Source organism: Cornus florida, unplaced genomic scaffold (assembly GCF_030987335.1).
Source record: "Cornus florida cultivar Cherokee Brave unplaced genomic scaffold, ASM3098733v1 CherokeeBrave_3.0.0_Hap2_Chr03, whole genome shotgun sequence".
NCBI lineage: Eukaryota > Viridiplantae > Streptophyta > Magnoliopsida > Cornales > Cornaceae > Cornus > Cornus florida.
The window spans coordinates 51,143,535-51,168,893 of NW_026775573.1; the positions used below are offsets into that span (position 1 = coordinate 51,143,535).

Genomic DNA, 25,359 nt, shown 5'->3' on the forward strand with positions numbered 1-25,359 from the left:
TGGTAGGTTTGGAATTTGAAAATGATATTGGTACCATTGGAAATCTGACTTAAAATCCTTAAATTTAGACTCAAGAATGACCTAAGTTGGATCTGAAATGAGGGAGATGTGACAGTTACAAAATTAGGTGAAAAATGTTGTGAAAAAATGGATGGACGACCAGTCGTCCTAGGCACCCGCGCACGCGTCATGACAAGAGGCGACCAGTAACCAGATTCTGCTATTGGTAGTCCAAACCAAAGTGTGTTGGTGAGCACTGTTTTTTACCAAAATGCTAAAAATCAAACTTTTGAATCTTACCCCCCTTTACCCCAAAGTGGACTCTAAGGCTTCTAATGTCAAACCTACGTATGATAAAGTATAGAATGGTATAAGAATATCCCAAAATACATAAATTACCACAATTATACATTTGGACATAAAAAGTGCATTTAACATACATTGAAAGGAAATGGCCATTGGCCTCATTACATAGCTTTCAAGGTTATACAAAAAGAGAACTAGGATGGAAATGACTCTAGAACTAAACCAAGAGATCAACAAGTTCTAGATCCATTTCCTCTCTCCAAAAAGGAAATTAAACAACTCATAAATACATTACATGTCTATGATCCCAAAAGACTCATAAAACATGCTAAACACTTTGCATGTGAGTAAGATGCAAAAGATGTCAAAGACAACAGAAGTAGATTTAAGCTAAGGATGATGAGCATCCAATAAAAGTATCTTTTTGCCTGAAAAATGATAAATCAACTAGGGTAAGTAATTTAAATTACTCCGAAGGAAAATGTATTATAAGGGTAACCTAAAGTTTCATTAGCCTCGCAATAATAACATAAGATGAATGAGTGTGGTACATGCATCCTATGCGTCTAATTCAAGGGTGGACTAAGGAATCATCCTAAAACTAATGATTGAAGCAATGTAAATAGATTTCATCTAATAGAAATACACTTAACAAGAATGGAACGGCAACACCAAATACTCCAAGCTGCAAATACATAAGAATGTCAACTTGGAAATGAAATACAAAATCACATAATGGGGATAACTTGGACGCACTCACCAATCCAATCATGCACAAGACATGACCAAAATAAATTATCTCTTTCTGGGTTAGTAACCTGCAGGAAACTTCCCAAATGGCCATTATAATATGGGAAAAACTCATATCTCCCTCACTAAAGCCAAACTCTAGCAATCTTAATGTTATAATGTCCCAAGCATCTCCCAAAATCAACAATCATTCCCCAAGATAACCACATAATTAATGTACACGTTTCATCTTCCATGCGCACATAAGTTATGAGAATCAAGCATTGCCATGTCCTAAGTCTGTAATGCTACTCATGGCATGAAATCAAACAAATGATATATGTGCATATGCTAACATTGAGATACCCAATAAAAGATTAACTTCATGCTAGCAATTAAAAATCTCTACTATCCTAGTAACTTAAACATATAAGCATCCATGTAAAATCATTAAACTAAGGGATGATACTTACACAACTCAAGCAAGTTCTAAGTATATGATATAGTAATTTACAAGCATGAAGATCATATAAGAATAACAACTTGTAATATCTCAATGATGCAATAATGGAATATATCATTTTAGTACTTGAACAATGAATTTGTAAACTATATAATCATGCCTTTAACCACCATGTGAGCCCATGTTAAGAAGTAAAAACAAATAAATCTCTCCATAAAATCACACAACACATATACAACTCACGATACACTCCAAAACACAATGAAAAGGCCTAGGTTACAATTATACTACACCGCCTACTTCACTGGAGAATGCCTTTCTAGAATCCAAGAGTAAAATGGTGCAATGCAAAATCCAAGATAAGGGTTGTGATGCCAAGGGATCCACCAAGCTTTCTTTTTTCTATGGTGTGGTCAAAATATGAGAGGAAGGTAGAGGAAACTAAGCTCTAAGGCGGAGCTTTAATCGTGGTTGAGAGAGAAAGTGGTGAAGGAGATGAAGATTAGGAAAAGTGTGTATACATGTAATGGTATATAATGAAATACTAACCCTAGCACTACCTCTTTCACACACTCTTTAATCTATGCCCTCCATTTGTCACAATCTTGGTCCCTCGCGTGTCTCTACCCAAACCCCAACACATGGCCTAATCATCAAATGACACACGTCCCAAATTTTTTTTTTAATTTATTTTTTAGTTTTTATAATTGCACAAAAGTCCCTCCAAAAAATATCTTCAAAAAGATAATCGCACTAATGCCCCAAAATAAAATATCTTCAAAAAATAATCACACAAAGGACCTAAAAAATAAAAATGTCCTTTAAAAGAAATAGCACAAATATTCCCATAAAATACAATTAAAGAAGCATACAATGCTATACAATTAAACCATATTATGAGATAAAATATACTAGAATGAATGCATGAAGTTTCAGGAGCCATTTCCGGACATTAAACCCTACTTTAGTTCCATAACACCTACAGGCAGAAAGGACGAGAGTAAAATAAAATTAAAATAAATGCTGGGAAAAAGAAAAAGACGACACGATCATTACAACGTCAACAACTTAAATTAACATTATAAAGAAACTACGTCATTTTTTTGGAAGGGTAAAATTGTCTTTTTCATTTTTCGGGGCTTGAAGGAGTAAATTGCAACAAATTTATAGTTTAGGGGGTTAGTTGCAAAAACCCCCCACAGTTCAGATTTTTTTTTTTTTTTGCATTTTACACTAAAAAAAAATTATAATTAATTACTCCCTCTCGCTTAAATTCCTTTCTCCCGTGTCTCAAAATGGTCACTAGTCTTTAGATCCAATCTCAATTTGATCAGTTCGTTTTAGCTTTAACCTCATTCGCATCGGATCTAATAAATCTGTTCAATTTTCAAGCAAAATCGCATTCGTTCTAAGATCCGTCTGAGTGAGCCAAGCATTAGGTAGGATTTTCTCAAAATGCTTTAATTTGTGAATTCAGTCTCAACTATGATATACATTGCTTGAATATATATATATATATATCTACATGTATGCTTATATTATACACTATTTAGGTGATTCGGTTTGGCTTTGTTGTATTGGCGGAATTTAACTTGATCTTGTTCTATAGGTTGCGGAATACAGATTGTCTCGCTACCTTATCATTGGTGACAGTCGGATTTCGAGTGGGTTAAGATGGTAATTATTCTGCTGCTTTCATTCATTTTCATGGGTTGAAACTACATATACTATAATTGATGTTCTGTAGATCATTGTTATTCATTAATGCAATAACAAATTTGCCTGAGGATCAGAGTTACTTTGTTTGCTGCTAAACTCAAATTGTTGGCACTATCTGTTGATTTCATTAGAATATATTTATGTATATATATATATATATATATATATATATATTGCTCTTGTAACATTTGAATTCTTACCCAACTGTTTTTTTTTTTTTTTTTTTTTCTTCCCATTACCTAGGTGGTTCTTGCAGCTTCTATTATAACCAAATCTGGCAAAGGTGATTTCCTTGAAATTGATTCGGGTTTCATTGGATGTATGATTTTTTTCTTGAGATTTTAGTTTGGGAAAATCTTGAAAATTCAATGCCTTGTCGCAGTCACATGGGTCAGCTTGTGAAATTGTAAATTTCTTATCACTAATTCAGCACTTCCTCCCCCTACACAAAGTAACATGTTTCTATAGATTCTCCCTGTATGCTTTTAACATTTTTTAACTATCTTAGATGGCAGATGATTTCAAATTAGTAGAAAGTAAACAACAGGTTGACTCAAAGATATAAACCAATGAATATAATTAAATTAAGCACAAAATAAACACTTTTTTTTTTTTTTTTTTTTAATAAAATTTTGATAAGTAAGATATTCCATTATGAAAGGAGACACATTTTTTATAATGCAATATCTTTTTTTTTTATAAGTAATAATAAAATAAAAAGACGTTCAAAAGGGGAACGCGTCTCTTATACAATAGTGGAACCGAGACTAAGGCCCCAAAGAATCCAAGAAAATAATTAAATCATCAGAAAAGGAGCAAGAACTCCTCTTCACATAATTGAAGAGAGAACAAAGAATATAAAGTTTCAGCGTTGCCGTAGATGACTCCTTCACTTCAAACATTCTACTATTTCTCTCCTTCCAGATGCACCACCATACGCAATGTGGGACAATTCTCCAGAAATCGCGTACATCCCTTCTCACACGACATCCTCTACATACATGAATCAAATCCTTAGTAGATCGTGGCATTACCCAACGCATGATAATGGAATATCTAAGAGAATTAATCGAGAGCAATGCAATTTTTATTTTTATATTTTTTGTCTTTTTGTGATAATGGAGGGCTTTGGGAGCAGAAACTTCCCTTTGGTTACATGCAACCACTCAAAAGTGATCTATTTTCTTCTGATTCATGCTATTATTTCAATGCTACATGCTATTATCTTCTGGTGTCCGTTGTATCGATTGCATGATTTTTACATTCTGCTAGTAAATTTTAATTGATAATTATGTCAGTTATGCTTTAATTTAAAATCAGTTAAATCGGTTGGATTGTTCTACAAGTCCTGTTCACTACTTCACTCCCAATCTCCTCTAGGTTTAGATCACTGGACCTTGCGCAACTGTATATCAGAGCCTCGGGTTCCCGTCCTTAGTATTTTGCACTGTCAGATGGCAAAATTTAAAAGAAATATTTGGGCCAAATTTGTTTCTAAAAGAAAAGTGATCAAGTATTTTAGTTTTCGAGTCATGAACAGCATTGAAGGCTGTGCTTCAATTCAAAAAGGATGCACATTTGACAAGACGTTCAAAATATTCACACCCACCCAATGTAAGTGAGTGCGTGAGCACACATAGTATTCGCACCCACTAAAGGCAAGTGAGTGTGTGAGGACTCTTAGGTATAGGTTTAAAGTTCATGTTTTTACTTAAAGGTCTTTTTTGAAACATTGGGACAAGATTTCAAAGTGATTTACTGGTTCTTGAACAAAACAGAAAGTTTGCTGGTACTCAAATTTCTTGAAGTGGTGTACCTGTTAAAAACTTGTACATACCCACCCATTCCAGAAAGAATTGCACGGGTAAAATTCTGCACCCGCACACATGTTCTGTCTATTAAAAATGCATTCTAGAAATATCTGCATCATCACTTTACTTTTTTCACCGGTGCACTACCTATTAATTTGAAAAATAATGTACCAGGAAAATGTGTACAATTTTCTAAAGCTAACCTCATTACCTAATGGGCCTGTCATGTTGGCTTTCTTGGCCATTAAAATTTGCTTTGGAAAATTTCTTCACTGAGTTTATGAATTTTCTTACTTATCAAAAAAAAAAAAAATAATTTCTTCATGAGTATGCTTTACCAAGATTGTTGGCCTTCGATTTCCAGATGAACTCATTGTTTGTTTCGAGATAGAGTCCAAATATCCTATGAATAACATAGTTCACATTTATCAGGGTGGATATATGCAACTGAAAGTTTCTTTGATCTCCAATAAGGTTGCCTCTGTATTTCTTGACTTTTTTTTTTTTTGATAAGTAAGAATATATTAGAAAGCGTTCAAAAGGGAAACACTTCCCGAAGATTAAACCTCTTTATTTCTTGACTTACTTGCCATCTATTGCCCAGAAGTTCTTCTCAGGAACTCCCTTCCCCAAATTGAATTTTGTGCATCACAATTTTCTCCTTTGAAGACTCGTACTATCTGCAGTTTAACTCGAAGGCTACATTTGCTCAATTATCCTTTTGGTACTGTTTAGAAAACCCTTATTGCTTTAATAACTTCTTAACTCTTGCTCTTTCTATGTACAAATGACAGCTGATCAGCTTAAAATCACTCTTTTTCAAATACCCTACTGTGAATGTGCATCTTATACTTGAAAGCATTCTTTAATTGCAGTGCCATAGTCCAGATTATATAGATGTGTGCCTGTTCCTCTTTTTCTTTTGTCTATTGGCCTCAGTATTGCGTTAAGAGTTGAGCGTCTAAATATCAGAGAAACCACAACGTTTCTTCTTTTGGTGTATTAACCTATCATTGTCATACCATTATCTTTGGTATTTTCTTTTATATCATTTATTGTATGGTAATTCAGTTTGTTGATGGTGGTATCAGCAAACCGTTTATGAAGAGTTGGAGTAGTAGTACAAATGTGTGGTTGGAACTTGTGGGAGTTGCATTTGTATTTCTACTTATTTCTAGTCCTTTTTCCTTATAATATGGTTTACTTAGAGATCGCTGTGGTTTATTTTACGTCGCATTTCATCTGACATTTTTATGCTCTATGGATATATTTTTGTCAATCATATTTATATCACCAATTTTCAGTTTTGTTATTTTTTAGAATATCAGAATTGGCTGTTAATCATCTTCCACCCTCAAGGCTCGGGTATGAGTCCCACTCATGGCACTCATTGCCCCCTTGCACAACACCTCCTCTGCCCCTCCCCAAAAAAACAGGAAAAAAGAAAAAGAAAAAAAGAAGAGGATTTAATGGTTTCTAAATATGCTATAAAATTTGCTCACAAGTTAAGATTTAGAAATTGAGTTGACTCTGATTTTTTTTCTGAAGTTGTCATTCGTGTTGGGTGTGTTGTGTGGAGCATATCCTGTCTTTTGATTTGAAGAATTGCTGTTTGTTGGCTATGCTACTTTCTCTATATCCATTTGTTTAGAGTTGTGCATTTTAAGCCGTTGCACCTAAAGTTTATGCTATATTTTTTCACAGTACTTGTTTCGAGGGCGTTTGTTGGCATGTCTCGCATAAGAATTGAGGGGCTTCTTGCAGCTTTCCCCAAGTTGGTTGGAACAGGAAAACAACATACCTACATTGAGACTGAAAATGTGCGCTATGTTTACCAGCCGATAGAGTCTTTATATTTGCTGCTTGTAACAAACAAACAGAGCAACATTCTTGAAGATTTGGATACACTGAGGACATTTTCCAAAATTGTATCCTTTATGGGTTGCATTACTTGTGTTACTTGTACTTTTGAACGTAGGGTTGAATTGCACGTCACCAGAAAGAAATAAATAGAAAAGAAATGGGCGATCCGTGCCTTTTTCTTTTTTGTTGTTGTATGAGTTTGAATCCCTCTGTTATTGATCAATTATGGTCAAGTGTTGCTATCCTCTCTCCCCTCACCACCCCAATTGATGCCTCCAGATGCTTAGTTATTCACTTATTTTTGTTTGATCATTGCGGTTTGCATGCTGTTCCTCATAACTATCCACATTTTTCCTTTTTCCAGATGGATGATGCTTTTCCAGATATTCATTTATTAGAGTGGCATTTTGAGTTATAGAATTGATTTCTTAACGGGGTATAGGTACTTGAATATGCTCTCTCTCTTGAGGAAGAGGGCATTTGCAGGGCAGCTTTTGAGCTGATTTTTGCTTTTGATGAAGTCATCACCCTTGGGCACAAGGAAAATGTAACTGTTGCACAGGTTAAGCAGTACTGTGAGATGGAGAGTCACGAGGAGAGATTGCACAAGCTAGTAATGCAGAGCAAGATCAATGAAACTAAGGATGTTATGAAGCGCAAAGCTAGTGAGATTGACAAAAGCAAGGTAACATCTTAGGGCCCTAAAAGTCATTTGCACAGAGTCCTGCCTCTTTTTTCATTTTTGTTTGTTTTTGCAAACAATTTCTATATAAACTTTTCTACAAATACCTTGCAGATTGACAAGAACAGAGGTGACAAAGGAGGGTTAATGTCTCTAAATTCAATGGGTTCTGGTAGAATAGATGGCGGTTTTAGCAGTGAAATGAGTATATCTAGCACTGGAAGTGGTTCTGCATTTGGATTAAGCACTGACATGGACTCCTTTTCTAGCAAGTCTAAAGGTTGGTACCCATTTATTTATTTTAAATAAAACCGCTGAGAGGTAGATGAGCCTGCTGGTAGTTGGTTTCAACATAATTTTTATACATAATTGAGTAGATAAGCATGCTGGTAGTGTGTTTTAACATAATTATATATACATAAATGAATGACGAAATCAGTAACACCCCGTAATTTTCATTTTCCTTATATCCATATTTAATTGTTGTTGATTCTAGTGCTGTCAGTATCTAGTTCTAGATAAGCATGCTGGTAGTTTGTTTTGACATAATTTTTATACATAATTGAGTAGATAAGCAAGCTGGGAGTGTGTCTTAACATACTTTGTATACATATTGGATAATGAAATCAGTAACACCTGGTAATTTTCATGTCCCTCTGTATCCATATTTTGATTTTGTTGATTCTAGTGCTATCAGTATCTGTTTGTTGTTTTTCTGATACTGAATGGATCCAACATACCCTTTTTACTTATGTGTACAAGGGTTTAAACTTTGTGGTTGGTGTGGACTTCAACTTTAAAGCTGGTTTCTTCTCTCTTGCCATAAAGGCCTCTGGTTATGCGAACTAACTTCTAACTTTATGTTACAATATCAAATCCGGTGGAAGAATCACAGAACCCTCCATTATGGATAACGCCGCGCTGTTTGATACGACTGGAAATTTTAGGTGCTAAAATTTTTAATTGTTAATCATAAATTGAAAATCACTTTGACAAATTTTTGAATATAAAGTATTTAGTGAAGTCTCACTCAATTAAAATTTTACCCCATTTAAGTGGCATTTATTCTTTTTTACGTAGTATCCCTATTGTGTTATCACACACACTTAATTGAATAAGAACGTAATTTATTCAGAATTGGCTAGTTAAATAACAGTCTTTGTGGCTTTCGACAGCTCTTAGTTCAACACCACAACAACTCCCCAATATGTACAAGACTCAAAGGATTCACAGTTTCCCACATCTCTTGGTTAGTTGTTACACCTAATCACTTGCATGTGACATTTCCACCTGTCTACCGAAGATTTAATTTAGAATGGACATCCTTAATTTTAGCATTTTTAATGTTAGGCACTAACATCGGACTTTGGGATCAGTTGTATTGTGCTCTCTTTGCCATTCAAATTGTGTTGTTCGCCGTATTGTGTTCTCTTTGCCATTCAAATTATGTTGTTCACCCCTTAGTTAATCCAAGATGTTCCTTCTTCGGGAAAACACTATATAAGATTTATTTATTTATTTTTTAAACTACTAAGATATTTTGAATACTGTATTTGCATCATTAGGTCGTCCACCTGCATCTGCTACAGCTCCCCCAAAGGGCCTTGGTATGCAGCTTGGTAAAACACAGAGGACAAACCAGTTTTTGGAATCTTTGAAGGCTGAAGGTGAAGTGATTCTTGAGGATGTACGTCCGAGTGCCAGTCAATCGACTCAATCTAGATCTGCTGCTCCACCACCAACTGATCCAGTCACATTGACTGTAGAAGAGAAGCTCAATGTGATATTAAAGCGAGATGGTGGTGTCAATAACTTTGACGTTCAGGGCACCTTGTCTCTTCAAATTCTTAACCAGGAAGATGGACTAATTCAAGTTCAGGTAGTCTCTCTCTCTCTCTCTATATATATATATATATGTATATTCTGTATGTTGTCTGTGTGTGCAATGCGCATGTGTGTGTGGATGCATGGTTGCATGTGCTTGCATTGTATGATATATTTTTTCATATGTGTGCATGCTTATCTGCGCGTGTTTCAGTTATTGTGATGAATTAATTGGACAATACTTGGGTCCTGCACTATGAGGATGAATTTTGTCCTCACGGGTGATGTGGCCCAACAGGCATTCAACGTGTCTTAAATAATTTATGATATTAAAAAATTAAAAAGTGAAATTGACCTGTTCTTAAAGGGTGAACGGGTAGAGAACCCATATGAACCCGTTCTTAGTAGACCATCTGCCGCTGCAACTCCCCACCCTCCGCCACCACCGCCATTGCCACTTACCACCACCACTGCTCCTCTCTCTCTCTCTCTCTCTCAATCAACGCCTCTTCTTATTTCTCTCTAGATTTCTCACTCTCTCACAACTCTGAAAACCTAAAAAACTAAAATATATTTTTCTTCAAATTCAATCAAAATATTTATTTCTCTTTCTAATCTCCATCCCCATTCTGCAACCCAACCTCTATTCAAAAACCAGAATTAATTTTCATCATTCTGTTCCATTAATCCGCCACCTCCGCTGCGCACCAAATCTTAACGCTGCAATGCTCTGCATTTTTTCTCCCTAAATCCAATATTGTCTCAATGATTTTTAGAGAGAGAAAGAAGAAGAAGAGGGAGTGATTTAAGCACTTTCCTTTGGCGGTCTTCTTTTCACCTCTGTCACAGCAAACTGATACCAACAAAATTAAAAATTGAAACAAGACACATGCATAGGCGACTATATAGAGATATAGATATTGGATGTTTGTGGGGGGTTTGTGATTTTTCTACTTAGTTGCAGCGATGGAGAGGTTGCAGAGGTGGAGATTGAAATTAAAAAGGTTGGGACTGAGACGCCAACAGAGGATTGAGAGAGAAGGATATTGAAGGAGAAAGCTTCTCAGTGGCTGCGAGGCCATTGGTAGTTTTCCGAGTACCAGTGATGTTAGAGATATAGAGAGAGGGTGGGGAGCAGTGGCGGTGGCGGAGAGAGGTGGGGTGTGGCGGCAGTGGTGGCTGACGGTGGAGTGTGGCCATTAGGGTTTTGGATGGAGGTTGGTTCAGATTAGATTCTCAGGGAATTTTTTTTCAGATGGGTTATACCCAGTTAACCTGTTAAAACGGGTGTAATACATTTTTATTTCATTAATATTATATAAATTTATAGGACAAGTTTCACTTTTTAATTAGTCCACATCAACTAGCAGGACTAACTTTATCCTCATAGGCAGGTCCGAAATAATTTGTATATAATCCTGGGGATTTTGGGCAAACATAATTGTTCACATCAGATAGAATTTTTGGTTGTGTGATTGATGTAAGGGATCTTAGATTTTTATCTTTATTTATTCATTTTAGTTGATTTTAAGTGCTTGAAAAAGGGTTGCCATTAAATTTAATGAATAATGAGTTCTTAGAGACTATTGAGCTGCAATTTTTTTTTCTTCTTAAACATGACATTTAAAATATGACAAGACCTTTCCACACGACATTTAGACATTTAAAGAGTGGGGACACTTATATACTCCCTCACGAAAAATAACATTGACTTAGTTAAGGCCTTGATTTAATTCCTCAGGCATGCTCCTTGAATCCTGTTTGATCATTCCACCGGCTGCAAACTTTGTGTTGGATGATTGACAATAAACTGTAATTTTCTTCTAACAACTATTAGCTGATGATATAGATGTTAAAGAGCCAAATGATTATTTACATGCAATGTCAACGTAGTTGTGTAAACCATATGCTGACAGCCACATTGTTGCCTTAACTATATATGGTGATGTTAATGATTCATGATAGTTGATGGTAATTGTAGACACCGCATTTTGCCCCATCCCTTTTTCAGTCTAAAACCCATGTTCTGATTGCCTAGATTTCGTAAATACTGGACTGTCAAAGCAATCACGGAGCTCTGAAGGTCCTAATTTTCCCTGAAGGTGATCTTTCATCATCAATCATCATTACGAGCTACTATGTCCGTCATCCTGATTTGAATCACAGTACAACCAATTTCAATCCCCGTCAATAGTGGGAAACCTTAATCGTGCATGAAGTTTAATCCAAGAGTTTGATTCAATTTCTCATATCACATTTCTTAATCTCATTTTACATGACCTAGAGCACTAAAACTCGATATTAGGTGGAGAATCTCATGAGTTCTTTAGGGCGCATTAAAAGTCTCTCTCTCTCTCTCTCTCTTTATATATTATTATTATTATTATTTTTATAGCTTTTAAAAATTAATCATTTTACTAGCATTCTCCCACGAGGGTGCCATAGGGAAAAAGTGGGGCATGACAATTATTTTTGAGTAAACTAAGGAAGTACATAACTTTTGGTGGTTCAGATGTTAGAATTTGTAGATGTAGGTTTGCATGCTTTACTTATCGATAAGAGAAAAAGATGTAGGTTCACATGCTTTATCTAAAGGAATATTCATTATCCTGTGGCTTACTTTCAGATTGAGACGCGGGGTAATCCAGACATTCTTTTCAAGACGCATCCTAACATCAACAAAGAGTTGTTCTCCAATGAGAATATTCTGGGACTCAAAGATCCTAGCAGACCATTTCCCACCGGCCAATCTGGTGAAGGTGTTGGTCTCTTAAAGTGGAGAATGCAAAGTGTAGACGAGTCAGTTGTGCCATTGACAAGTGGGTTTGCAACTTTGCATATATTGCCATTCATTATTCTTGTTTTTAATTAATTATGTTTTTAAATTTGTGTATCTCTCTTCCATTTATTTTAAGTCTTCTTTTGTCTCAGTCAACTGCTGGCCCTCTGTTTCTGGTAATGAAACTTACGTCAGCATTGAGTACGAAGCTTCATCAATGTTTGAATTGCAGAATGTCGTGATTTTGGTTCCTCTTCCAGCTCTAAGAGAGGCACCAAGTGTAAGGCAGATAGATGGTGAATGGAGGTGAAATCCCAACTTTCGTTGTTTTACAAGTATTTTATATACAGTTATAAAAGAGGTCATCGGTGTTCTAAAGCTGAGATTTTTTCTTTGGAGTCTTAGATTAAAATTGAAATTGAAATATGACCGCACTTTCAGAGGAAAGTGGAATTATTAGACCAGAAGGACAGGTTAAAAGCTACATCATACCTTTAGCAGTTTCGTTAAAGCTGTTATTTCATGTTATATATTCTCCAGTTGTGAAACATATTACTATCATGTCAAAAACAAGGTTTTTTGGTTTGGTTTGCAGAACATATTTTTATCATATTGAAAGCAAAGTTATTTTTTTATTAACACAAATAATAACATAACTTTTTCCTTTAAATTTTTTTTTTTTCTTTTCGGAATCTTGCCTTGTCGAAAAAAAAAAGAAAAAGTTATACCAACCCCCCCACCCCCACACGCACGATAGACTAAGCTCTACTTGCTTCCATTGTTAAGGCGAAAGGGATTTGCTTACAAAGGCGAGAGTAATGGGCCAAGATCCCACCCTCCTTAAGCTCTTTGGCGAAGTTTTTTATTTTTATTTATTTAAATTAGTATTGTTTATAACTTTTTGTGCTATCATAATTTTATGTTTTTTTTTATGTAGTATTTCTCTATCTTCTTCATTTACAATTATAGTTTGACATGTAAAGTGAAACAAAAATCAATTTTTTGTTCAACTTTTGTGCCACTAAATGACTAGATTTTTATAAGCTTAGTCAGCTCTTATGAACTCTTTTTTTTTTTTTTTTTCTTTCCTCCTAGATAAAGTGGAAAAAAATTTATAGATAGAAAAATAATGGTACAAGGCACTAAGCAGAGGCATTCCTCTGCTTTACAACTTCATAAAGAATAGCAACACATCTCAAAACACATAAAACACAGAATGACAATGAAAAAGAGGGACATATCATCTGCAAATCATATCTCTGAATTGCAGACCTGAAGCATCCAAAACCTCCCACCAAACTGATCTGGCAATCTCCACTGCTGTCTTGGTTGCTTCTTGATGTAATCTTCTGTTGCTTTCAGTCCAAAGGTGCCATATTGTAGTTGAAAATATTCGGACATAGGCCTTATGGATAAACTTGTAAATAGCAAACCAGTTCACTAGCTGCTGCAGAGTGATGACAGCAGGCATAGTCCACTGCAGCAGAGTAGAAAACCAGTCCCATATTTCCCTAGCAAAGGAGCAATGGAAAAACAAATGGTCAACAGAGTCTTCAGCATTCCAACAGTTGTGACAAACTCATGCCAAGTAGAATCCTCTCCTCTTGAGATTATAGAAGCTAAGAAGCTTGTCATGAAGAGCTAGACAGGTAGTAACTGCTACCCTTGGCCTGCAGCCCACCCAGCAGACAGAGTACCAAGGAACCAGAGAATCATGCTTCCTGCAAACGATCCACACTGCCTTGAGGGAGAACTCTCCCATCTTCCAGTGAATTGAGTCTTCCCCACCATTTATGACAACAGTTAAGAGGAAATTCTAGAACTGCTGAATGTGCAAGGAAGTTGAACCACCTACATTCCATTGACCATTTGCAATAATATCAGCTACCCAAGCATTTTTTGGCAGACTTAGGTCCCTATAAAATCTGTCATGGAACCTAGTCAACAATGTTTGTCCTTGACGCCAGGGATCTGTGAAAAGCTTTAATGTAGTACTATCAACAATTCCAAAAATCAACTGCTGCAGATTAATTCCTTTCACAGTAAGCATATTCCTCCAAATAATTGAATGAGAGGGCAATGCACAACCACTCCAGAAAGTAGTTGTCCTTGTATATCTGCTCTTAAACCATGCCACCCACAATATGTCCTTGGACTTAAGAAATTTCCACACTAAACAACAGGTAGCGGCCTTATTTATATCCTCAAGCCTTCTCACTCCCAAACCACCTTCTTGTTTGGGTCTGCACACCCTATCCCCCCTTAGCCAATGAATTTTCCTAGAAGCATCAGTAGAGCCCCATAAATAATTTCTCATCTTCTTTTCCAACAAGAGGATGACAGAAGAAGGAAGTGTAAACACTGAGCACCAATAGTACACATATGAGCAAAAAACTGTTTTAACCAGTTCCAATCTGCTTGCAAGAGATAGGTTGAGGCCATTCCAGGATGAGAGTTTTCTGGTCACTTTATCCACCAAGCCTGCACAAGAAACCTTCTTCAAACCACGAGGGAGTAGGGGTAGACCGAGGAAGTAATAGGAAAGTTTTCTATTTTGCAATGAAAAATGCTTTGTATTCTCCTCCTCACTGATTTTGAGAAGAACGTGATGGACTTGTCCTTGTTTACCTGATGCCCAGACATGGATCCAAAATTCCTTAAAGCATTAGATAAGTTCCTAGCAGTTCCATACTGAGCTTGTAACACCACCAGCAAATCATCTGCAAAAACAGATGGGACACTCTAAGGCCAGCTTTAGCAATTGATTTAGAAATTTGTACCTCCCCTCTTGCAGCAATCCTATCTAGCATAGTTGAAAAGATCTCTGTTATCAAAGTGAATAGGAGAGGAGACGGACATCCTTGTCTCAGGCCTCTCTTTGGTTGTAAAAAACCATGAGAGCCATTAATTAAGACTGAAAACCAAGCAAGTCATCACCCATTGAATCCATTTTCCACCAAAGCCCATAGCAACAAGAACTTGTTTTAAGAAGCTCCATCTAACTGAATCATGTGCCTTTTTAAAGTCCACCTTTAAAGCCATTAAAGGATTGAAATTTTTATTTGAGAAACCCCTAATCAACTCATATGCCAAGATAACCTTATCCTGAATTTTCCTGCCCCTAATAAAGGCTGATTGGTCATTCCCCACCAGCTTAGAAACAACTGCACTCAGCCTATTTGCCAAACACTTTAATCTTATATAAAACATTTCAGAGAGCTATAGGTCTATAGTCCTGAATCTTAGCAGCCCGGTCTTTCTTGGGAATCAGAGTAATAAAAGAGCTATTAACAGTCTTAGGAAGAAAATTACCATTGAAAAAATGTCCGACAGCATCATAAAGATCTTCCTTGATAAGAGACCAGTAGGTTTGATAGAACCTAGCAGGAAATCCATCAGGCCAAGGGGCCTTATCAGGTCCCATAGTCATGACAGCCTCTCTAATCTCCTCCATAGAACAGTGAGCTTCCAAACTGGTAGCATCCTCCACAGAAAGTTTCCACCTTGGCTGGGGGGAGGTGCTGCAAGTCCATCATATCTGCAGGTTCATCATAAAGAGTCCTGTAGAAATTCACTGCAATAATACAAACATCCTTTTGATTATGAACCAAAAGCCCATTGGTGTCTTTCAAAGCCACGATCGAATTAAAAGACCTAAGCTGAGCAATCTTTTGAAAAAAGAATTTAGTACATCTATCTTGATCCCTAGCCACTGAGTCCTTGACTCCTGAGCCACCACCAACTCTTCATTGCTTAAAGCCATCATCAACTCTTCGTCGCTTAAGGCACATTGTAATCTATGTTGAGCAGCCTTCTCATCATCCAGAAGTTGGGCATTATTAGGGTCTTGAAGAATCTTAAATTGCAGCTCATGCAAGCCCTTTCTAGCCTCTGAAACTTGATCAAACACAGATCCAAAGGTGGAGGAGTCTTCAAAGCCTGCTTGACCTGCTTCAATTTTTGAGTAAATCTAAAAATTGCAGTTCCCTGAACTTCAGACGTCCATGTCTGCTTTACTATAGCAGAAACACCCTCTCGGTAATTCCACACTTTTAGAAATTTAAAGGGCTTAGGACTAGAAGCAATATCAGCTGCTGTAATTACAACAAGGGAGTAGTGATCTGAAAGACTATCTGCAGTTAGAAGAACCTTGTAGTTTCTGAATGTAGGCAGCCACTCTGAGTTCACCAGAGCTCTATCTAGTTTAGCACAATTCCTAGCAGAGATGGCTTGCTTGTTAGACCAAGTCCAACCCCATTCAGAAGTGGCAGGTCCAACAGACAAGCATTATCCAGTGCACCATTAAGTTCATCTAAGAGGCCTTGAGGGACCCCTCTACCACCAATCTTCTCCCTCTAGCCCCTCACAATATCCAGTCACCAAGGGTCTACCAAGGCCCCTGAATCACATAGGCATAGTTCACAATAGAGTTCCACAATTTCCTTCTATCAGACACTATATTTGCCGCATACACAGGAGTAATATAAAAGGAAAACTGGGAACCAATTCTATGGAGTTGTAGCAACATACACTGAGTGGTAATGTCAATAACCTGCACAGCCAGTTTAGAGGGATCCCAGCCAAACCATATTCTACCCAAGTGACGAGAAGCATTATCATTGCCCCAAACTATCTACTATGAATCCTTCTACACACTGATCAACATGAGCACCTTTTATTATAAACTTGCTTGAGATAGAGAGGGATATTTGCCTTCAAAGTCTTACTATAGTTTGTGATGTGCTCATCAAATCGTTATTAAATATGGTTTCAAATTGTTTTATTTTTCCTTTTTGTTCTTTTCTCTTTTTTCATGTAAGTTCTTGGCCTTCTCTCCTTTTTTATGGAAGTAATGCACAACACTTGCATGTTCTCCGTTGCAGGTATGACTCCAGAAATTCTATTTTAGAGTGGTCAATACTTCTGATCGATAACTCAAACCGCAGGTAAGCATTGATGGTCTTTTTTTTTTTAATTAAATTATTTTTCTGTCTAATCTGTGATTTGTCGGCTTCTAATTCTTTATTGAAAAACTTGGCAGTGGATCAATGGAGTTTGTTGTTCCTCCAGCAGATTCTTCAACCTTCTTCCCCATTTCTGTGCGTTTTAGTGCTGCAAATACATTCAGTGACTTAAAGGTTTGCTTCTCTTTTTGTTGCTTCATGCTATTTTCTCAACAAATAATGTTGCAGATGTATTAAAACCCATGCCAGTTCTCTTGTTGACATTTCTTTGCATGTAAAATATCTAGAGATATACTTTGTCATGAGCATGATAACATATGTTGTTGTGAACCAGGTAAATATTCTTGCACACTGTGGCCCGTAACTCTGTGTGTTTGTGTGTGCATAGATATATATTATCATATTTAAATTGTCAGTGCCCCTTCTTTCTCCTACCAGTAAACATACCAAGCAATAGATATGAGGCTGCTGTTTGGTGCCATGATAAAAGCTCAGGAAGCTTAGCGTAAGAACACACGTTCGATTCAGGCAACAGTCACTTGTGTGAATAATGTCAAAGATAACATTGGTACTTAGTTTATCTCTTTCAGCATCCTCGATTAACAATCATATTGGGTAAAGTCCTTTATCAAGCATGTGCAGCGCTGAAATTGTCGAATGAATTCAGTGAGATACTAAGGACTTGTTAAAGTTTCTAATCTGTTTTGCAACTTGATTTTGACTTGAAATTCTTATTATCAAACTCCTCGTAAAGAGAAATTAAAAGATAGGGAGAGAATAAAAAAAAAGGAAACATGCTTAACCTGGGAAATATCGTAGTATCTTGTGATCATGAATCTTCTGATTGAAGGAAGGTTGCATTCTGATATCACCCATCTACTGCAAGCATGGAATAGGGATTTTAGGTTGGAAGTTCTAAATGTCATATTTAGTTTAGCCAACATTTAAAAAAAAAAAAAAAAAAAACAGAAGCTTACCTATTGTTGTCTTAATGGGGGGATATGTAAGGCTGTAAGCCTTAATGCTAGGAGCAGAGCCAAAAATTTTGATTTGGGGGGCCAAACCAGTACTATGTAATTAAAATTTGAAAACTTTGTACACCAGTTATAATAAAATTTTCTTCATAATTTGTCTTAGTGTATATATATATATATTGACAAAAATACAATCCAAAAATGAAAGAAATAATATAGGTAAAAAGAGAAGAGGTAAAGAAAAGCTAATTTTCTTGCAATAATTGTTTTAATTTTTCAAAAATTCATTTTATTGGAAAAAAAAAAATTGATTACCTTGATTTCACTTTGGGAAAGTTATATCATTATTACCTTGATGAAAAATTAAGGAAAAAAAAAACACTAAACTAAATATAGCTAGCTTTAACAAAACACGAATGTCAGGGACAAAACACCAGAGTACTTTAGTAACTTATACAAGGAGTAGTATATAATTAATCATTTAAAAAGTGACAATTAAAAATATTAGCATATATGATATCATTGTTGTTGCTGGCATTATTGCCATCTTGATTTCACAGCACTATAGTTTTTCCCTATTTCCCGATGCTCCCAATACTCGCTGATGGAGATTGGTATATCATTCTAGATATTTTTCCGGTAAACACCATCTTACGAAAATGTCTGACAAGAAACCTTTATGTATTTTTTTTTATTTTATTCAACATGGGGTACATAATACATTAGTGTAATTTTCTCCTTTTCTCTCTCTTAAAGTCATATACTCACTTGATTTCATGTAATGGATATTATATGTGTATATGTAATTGAGATAATGATGTGTTGTGGTAAGGACTATATAATGAACTTATATTTTTGTTTCACAAGGTTTGGGCTTTCAACAAGTATGGTTAAAAGGGTACAAGTTGAAAATTTCTATGAGTTTCAATGGACACATGTTAAATCTATTTTCAAAAACTCTATTTTTGGGGCCAACAAATAAGTGTTTTGAAAAAAAATGGGTGCCAATTGAAATTTTTAATGGCTTTTGGAGAACACAAGTTAGGTATTTTTACAAATATATATATATATATATATATATATATATATATGTATGTATTGTGTGTGTGTGAACTGATGCACCTGTTTTTTAGATTTTAGTAGAATGAATGGTCTGCATTTGGGGTTGACTCAGTACACCTTTCCAGTGTTATATGTTTGTAATTTAATGTAAATTTTTCACAGGTCGCTAATATCTTACCGCTGAGAGGTGGACCATCTCCCAAGTTTTCTCAGAGAACTCTTCTATCTACGGAGAACTACCAAGTTGTATAATTGAAATTTGCTACGTAGACAAGTGGGCATGGATGTCTTTACATTTTTAGAGATGTTTCATATTCTTTTTGAATTAAACTAGTAAGACAACTGCTCCTTTTTTTTTTCACCTTCATTCTTTCTGAAATTTGGCGATAAAGTGATGCTGGGCACGGTTATTTCTTTGATTAGCATGAAACCTTTTTATTTTTATTATTTTTATATATTTTTTCTATTATTTATATATATATGGAAATATACTCGTGTTCTTTTTATTGTCAAATTGTTTTAATAATTTTACCTCAAGATACTTTTATTTATACCTACTTGTTGAGAAACTTTTGAACTATTAGATACTTACTCCTAGAACTGGAATGAACAAACTACTACCATGGAATTCTGTTTTGTTGCATTTAACCAAAACATCATCTCTTCCTGAAGTTCAAATCTTGTGCTAGATGAATACGGTCTAGTCTATTACAGGGCACTCCTTAGTTGAGTCGGGCATAAAATGCATCTTTGTACTTGTGCCAAAAATATCACTAGCTTTAAGATTCCATGGGGCTGGCTCATGATCCCCGATGAGCCATCAGCGAGGTTGGCACTGGACGTGTTGTGTGACTTTGTGCACTTGCATGTGTGTGGGTATACTTTTTGTAAATATAAGAAACTCAGCCTTGGAGGGATTGCAATATTTTAGGAAAAGGTTACAGGCAGGGATCACGAAACACCCTTACCAAGAGACGGTACATAAACTGGATGCCTATAGACTTGGTTATGACCAATTATGATTTCACTTGACGAAGGGTGACGTTACTTCTTGTTAAAAGGTGATTCCTCTATAAGAGGAGGCACTGTGTGTGTGTGAGTTTACCATCATCAATGGTTACGGCACTTAGTGGACAAGCTCGAGACAGCTTGGGGTGCTCTACAAATTTAGGAGGATGGTTTAGAGTTTCCATGCGGATGGGGATTTTCGTGGATGGTACCATTATTGTCGATGGTTTGCAGTGTTAACCTGTGAGGTGGTAGTTGCAGGCTATGAATCATTGTTCTACTCAGGTGTTGCATTGATGGGGTCTGCTTTAGGTGCTTAATGGCTAATAGTGCTTCTTGTTATGTATGCTAATGTTGAATGGTACTTAACCATGTTACTCTTCAGTCATTCGAGTGTGGAACATATAAGGTGGTAGTTGTAGGTTATGAATTAAAGTCTTACACAGGTGGTGCATTGGTGTTTTCTCGTATCAGTTCTTAACTGCTTATGGACCTTCTTGTCATGCATGCTAATGAGAATGGTTCTTAACCATGTTACTCCTTAGGTTTCGAGTCTTTGGAGCGCGAACATGTGAGCTGCTAGTTTTAGGCTACGGATCATGGTCTAGTCTAGTCAGGTGCATTGGTGGCTTCTGCTATAGGTGCTCAATGGCTCTCATGGTGGCTTCTGCTAGAGCTGCTAGTTTTAGGCAACTTTCTCAACCTATTTTCTATATCAGAAAGAGTGTTTCAAGCTGTTTTCCTTCTAACGACCTCGGTGGAATCATCAAATGAAAACGGGACACAATTCATTCATCACAAACTTCAGCCTCGAATATTTGCACTTACAAATAGAACCAAACAATCCACAGCTTAGAGGTGCGTAAACGCTTCATTGAGTGTTCTGTTTCTCCTCTCCGCGATGCCATTCTGTTGTGGAGATCTGGGAGCAGAATCTTGATGATGGATTCCAACTTCTTCACAATATTGGACAATCTCAGAAACAGAATACTCTCCTCGATCTGATCTCAAATTTTTTTTTTTGCTATTCCGAAAATTCTCAACTTCAGATTTATAAGCCTTCAAATTTATGAAAAGCTTCAGCTTTTGATCTGAGGAGATAAACATATATATATCTTGAGGCATCGTCAATAAAAGGGTTTACATACTTGCTTTATTGGATATGATGTTCAAAAGGGGAATGAATGCATACCTAAAAAAACTATACAAGGCCAAATAGGGCCTCTAAACATTCAAAGAACCCAAAATATCAACAATCTACCCAATGGAACTTCTCCCTAGAACCCAACAAAAAAAGGTGCTAATAATAGAGAACTTCAATGCCCCAATAGAAGTCTCCACTCCTTTGAAAGGATCCCCGATTTGTTTCAACAATAGATACCACCAAACGCATAAAGGCCAACCCTCCAATAATCTCGAACTTGGGCCCCCAGTATTGATCTTAATATAAAAGCATACTTCATTATAACGTTGACACTTGATAACACTTGCTAGGAAAAAGCTCTGATACCAAATTAATGTAGAAGAACTCACGGTAATACAGTTTTCATAATATCATTCAATTTGTACTGAAGTCTTTCTTCCTTTTTTTATATTATTTTTTAAGGAGAGACGAGGGAGGGAGGGAGGTTGGAAGTGTATATATCTAAGCTATCATTATTATCAGCGTGTTGTAATGGTAAACTCCCTAAAATATTCAAGCAGAATTCCTTATTTATTGGATAATATTTCAGTCCTGTCCCATCAGGACAAATTGAGCCCAGCATATTAACGTGTCTCAATAAGAGGTTGATACATCTTTTAAACTTAAAAAGATACAATACATGAGTTATATCCATTTTTTCTATATATATTTTTTTCTCTCTTTGCTCCCATCTGTGTATCTCACTCACATATTCATCTAACATCTTTCTTTTTCCTTAGCTCCAGCAACCAATCATTCCGCTATAGAGTTGAGTGAAAAAATGAATAATTTTCATATATAGCATGCATAAAAAATAGTTGAGGTAGATTTTGAGAAGGGAGAAATAGAAATGGTTAGTTCAATTTTTTTAAGAATAGTTTTATATCTTAAGAAAATTAAAAATAATAAAAAAGGTAGGAAAGATGATTTTCCATGAGTTGTTCTCTAGAAACAGAATTAAAAGAAGATACATTCAAAATTGAGTAATTTTAAAACTATTTCAGAATTTTTTTTTATATGATTCTAAAAAACTGCCTTGAACTATTTCAGAATTAAATTTTTTTTTATTCTTCTAAGGATTTGGAATGATTGGCAGCGGGAACTAAGGGAAAAGAAAGATGTGGATGACCCATGTGAGTGAGATATATAGACGGGAGTAAAGAGAGGGAAAAAAAAAAAAAATTGATTTGTCAGGTTTAAACCTAAAAAATAGGTTTAACCCATGTTTTGTATTTTTTTAAGTTTAAAAGAAGGTGTCAACCTCTTATTGTGATATGTTAGTGTACAGGACAGATGGGGTAGGACCGAAGCATTATCCTTATTGCTATGGCGAAGTAAATGATAAAAAGTTGTGATTAGAAAGTATATCAAGCTCATATCTCATGAAAGGCTTTATTACTGTTCCGGCTGTCTCGCTTCGCAGGCTCATCAGTCTTCGCTGAAACAGCAACTTAGAGACTTTTTCTCTGATTGTTAAGAGCGAAAACGGTCTTTAAATCAAATTAAAAGACAATGGTCGTGAATTCTAAAAACGAACTGCATTTAAAGACCTACAAGGTCGTGAGAGAAAACAGAGAAGGGCATTTTAGACCAAAAAAATATATTTACTATATTAGTAGTAGTATTTAGTTTTGTTCAGTGACTCTTTCACCTACTTACTATTTGAATATGATTATACGGAGTATATTTTAAGACTACACAAATAAATTGTCATTTATTTATAAGTTTTGTCAATTTACATTATTTCATTAACAAGGGAGCAGTGCTACACTTCAAAAAAAAAAAAAATTAAAAAAAAAAAAAATGGTAAATATGATGTCGTATTTCTCCATTAAAGTCACTCTTTCCTCTTTTTTAGACTAATTACTCTCTCAATATTTTATTTTTAAAATATTAAAAATTCATATTATTTCTCCATCACAGTCATCAGGACGTCAACATAGCCCATCAAAGTACCCTTAAAAAAAAGAAGAAGAAGGTAGTCCTCCTCTAATTTCATTTATAGGTGCTTTAAATTTGTTTGAGTAATTATCCATAATCCCAAATCCTAACTATGTATTATTGTTTTATAATAACACATAAAAATTATTTACGTATCATTCTCTCCATGATTAATTATACGTAACTTCAATATATATATATATATATATATATTTACACTAAGATAAATAGGTAATTTGTATTAGAATTTTATAGAAACTCTTTAAATAAATTCATAATAAATAGATAAATGCAGGTTATATGTCATAAAGTTTTATAGAAAATAAAATAACTAATTTGTAGTAAAATTTTATAGAAATTATTTTATTTTCTTTAAATATATTCTTGTCTAATTAGATTTTATTTTATTAAAAAACTTAAAATAAATAGATAATGTGATAGAGTTTTATAGAAAATACAAAAACTAATTTGTGGGATATTTTATAGAAATTGTTTTTATTTTCTTTGACTATATTCTTGTCTAATTAGATTACTTTTATTAAAAAAACTCATAATTAATAGATAAATAGGTAATTTGTGTTAGAGTTTCATAGAAACTCTTTAAAAAACTCTTTTTATATCAATTAATAAATATATATTTTTATATTAATAATTATTGACAAATTAGATTTTCTTTTATTAAAAAACTCATAATAAATTGATAAATAGGTAATTTGTGTTAGAGTTTTTATGTGATAGAGTTTTATTGAAAATAAAATAGGTTATTTGGGGTAGATTTCTATAGAAATTATTTCATTTTATTTAAAAAAAACTCGTAATAAATAGATAAATAGGTAATATGTGTTAGAGTTTTATATAAACTCTTTTAAAAAATCTTCATTTTATATTAATTAATAAATATTTTTTATATTAATTTTTTTTTTTGTCTAATTAAATTTTCTTTTATTAAAAAACTTATAATAAATAGATAAATAAGTAATTTGTATTAGAATTTTATAGAAACTCTTTAAATATATCCTTATCTAATGTAATAGAGTTTTATTGAAAATAAAATAAGTAATTTATTGTAGAGTTTTATAAAAATTATTTTATTTTCTTTAAATGTAACCTTGTCTAATTAGATTTTCTTTTATTAAAATGTAATTTAAATTTATTTTATTTTTTTATATTTATTAATAAATATTTTTATATTAATAATTTTTGTCTAATTAGATTTTTTTTTATTAAAAAACTCATAACAAATATATAAATAGGTAATTTGTGTTAGAGTTTTATAGAAACTCAATTTATTCTAATTAATAAATATTTTTTACATATTAATAAATAAATACTGAAATAATTTTTTTTTATTAAAAAACTCATAATAAATAGATAAATAGGTATTTTGTGTTGGAGTTTTATAAAAACTCTTTTAAAAACTTTTTTTATATCAATTATTTTATAGAAACCCTTTGAAAATCTCTTTTTATATCAATTATTTTATAGGAGCTCTTTTTTTTAAAAAAATTTATATCAATCAATAAATATTTTTTTATTTTAAAAATAAATACTAAAATTCTTTAGTACAAATTTAGAAGGTTGCCACTGACAACTTCCACAAGAAAATATAAGAATAATTAAAAAAAAAAAAAAAAAAAAAAAAACATTATCCTTAGCAAGGCCATGATTTCATTAGCCCATCAGTGAAATTAGATCTCATCTCAACCATAAGATTTTAAAGCAACTCAACCATTGGTTTTGAGACATATTAATATCAGAAATTACAATTCTTATATTAATGTTCTTGTTTCAGTTGCAACAGGGTGGTCATTAATTAATTACATAATATCCAATATAAAGAAGTCATATGCATATGATATTTGCTTCCATGGCTATTAATATTGGCATATCTGATCCTGTTAATGCCAGAATCATGGAACAAATAACAGTATCTATCATCGGGAGAATTAAAAAATTTATACAGAAACCACAAGCCGAGTTCCGACATTCCGTGAGTTTGATACCACAGACTAATTTTATTTATCATACACACACACATACAGTGCTGTTTT

The 25,359-nt window shown here is 34.4% G+C and overlaps 1 protein-coding gene across 2 annotated transcripts; it reads left to right on the top strand.

Moving 5' to 3' along the window:
• Window positions 1-2,770: 2,770 nt before the first annotated feature.
• Window positions 2,771-19,623, top strand: LOC132300502 (coatomer subunit delta-like). Of its 2 annotated transcripts, XM_059797606.1 has the most exons (12): window positions 2,771-2,937; window positions 3,108-3,175; window positions 3,461-3,500; window positions 6,733-6,956; window positions 7,334-7,576; window positions 7,688-7,853; window positions 9,139-9,452; window positions 12,024-12,216; window positions 12,329-12,482; window positions 17,060-17,122; window positions 17,218-17,314; window positions 19,339-19,623. In XM_059797606.1, the coding sequence occupies exons 2-12, from the start codon at window positions 3,173-3,175 to the stop codon at window positions 19,426-19,428; spliced, it is 1,587 nt and encodes a 528-aa protein (XP_059653589.1). In that variant the 5' UTR covers window positions 2,771-2,937; window positions 3,108-3,172; the 3' UTR covers window positions 19,429-19,623. The 2 variants fall into 2 exon arrangements, with proteins under 2 accessions (XP_059653589.1, XP_059653590.1); XM_059797607.1 differs by lacking the exon at window positions 3,461-3,500.
• Window positions 19,624-25,359: the final 5,736 nt, after the last annotated feature.

Coding starts and splice junctions, on each gene's coding strand:
- LOC132300502 (XM_059797606.1), top strand. Junction 6,957..7,333: donor TGAGGACATTTTCCAAAATT/GTATCCTTTATG, acceptor AACGGGGTATAG/GTACTTGAATATGCTCTCTC. Junction 17,315..19,338: donor ATACATTCAGTGACTTAAAG/GTTTGCTTCTCT, acceptor AATTTTTCACAG/GTCGCTAATATCTTACCGCT.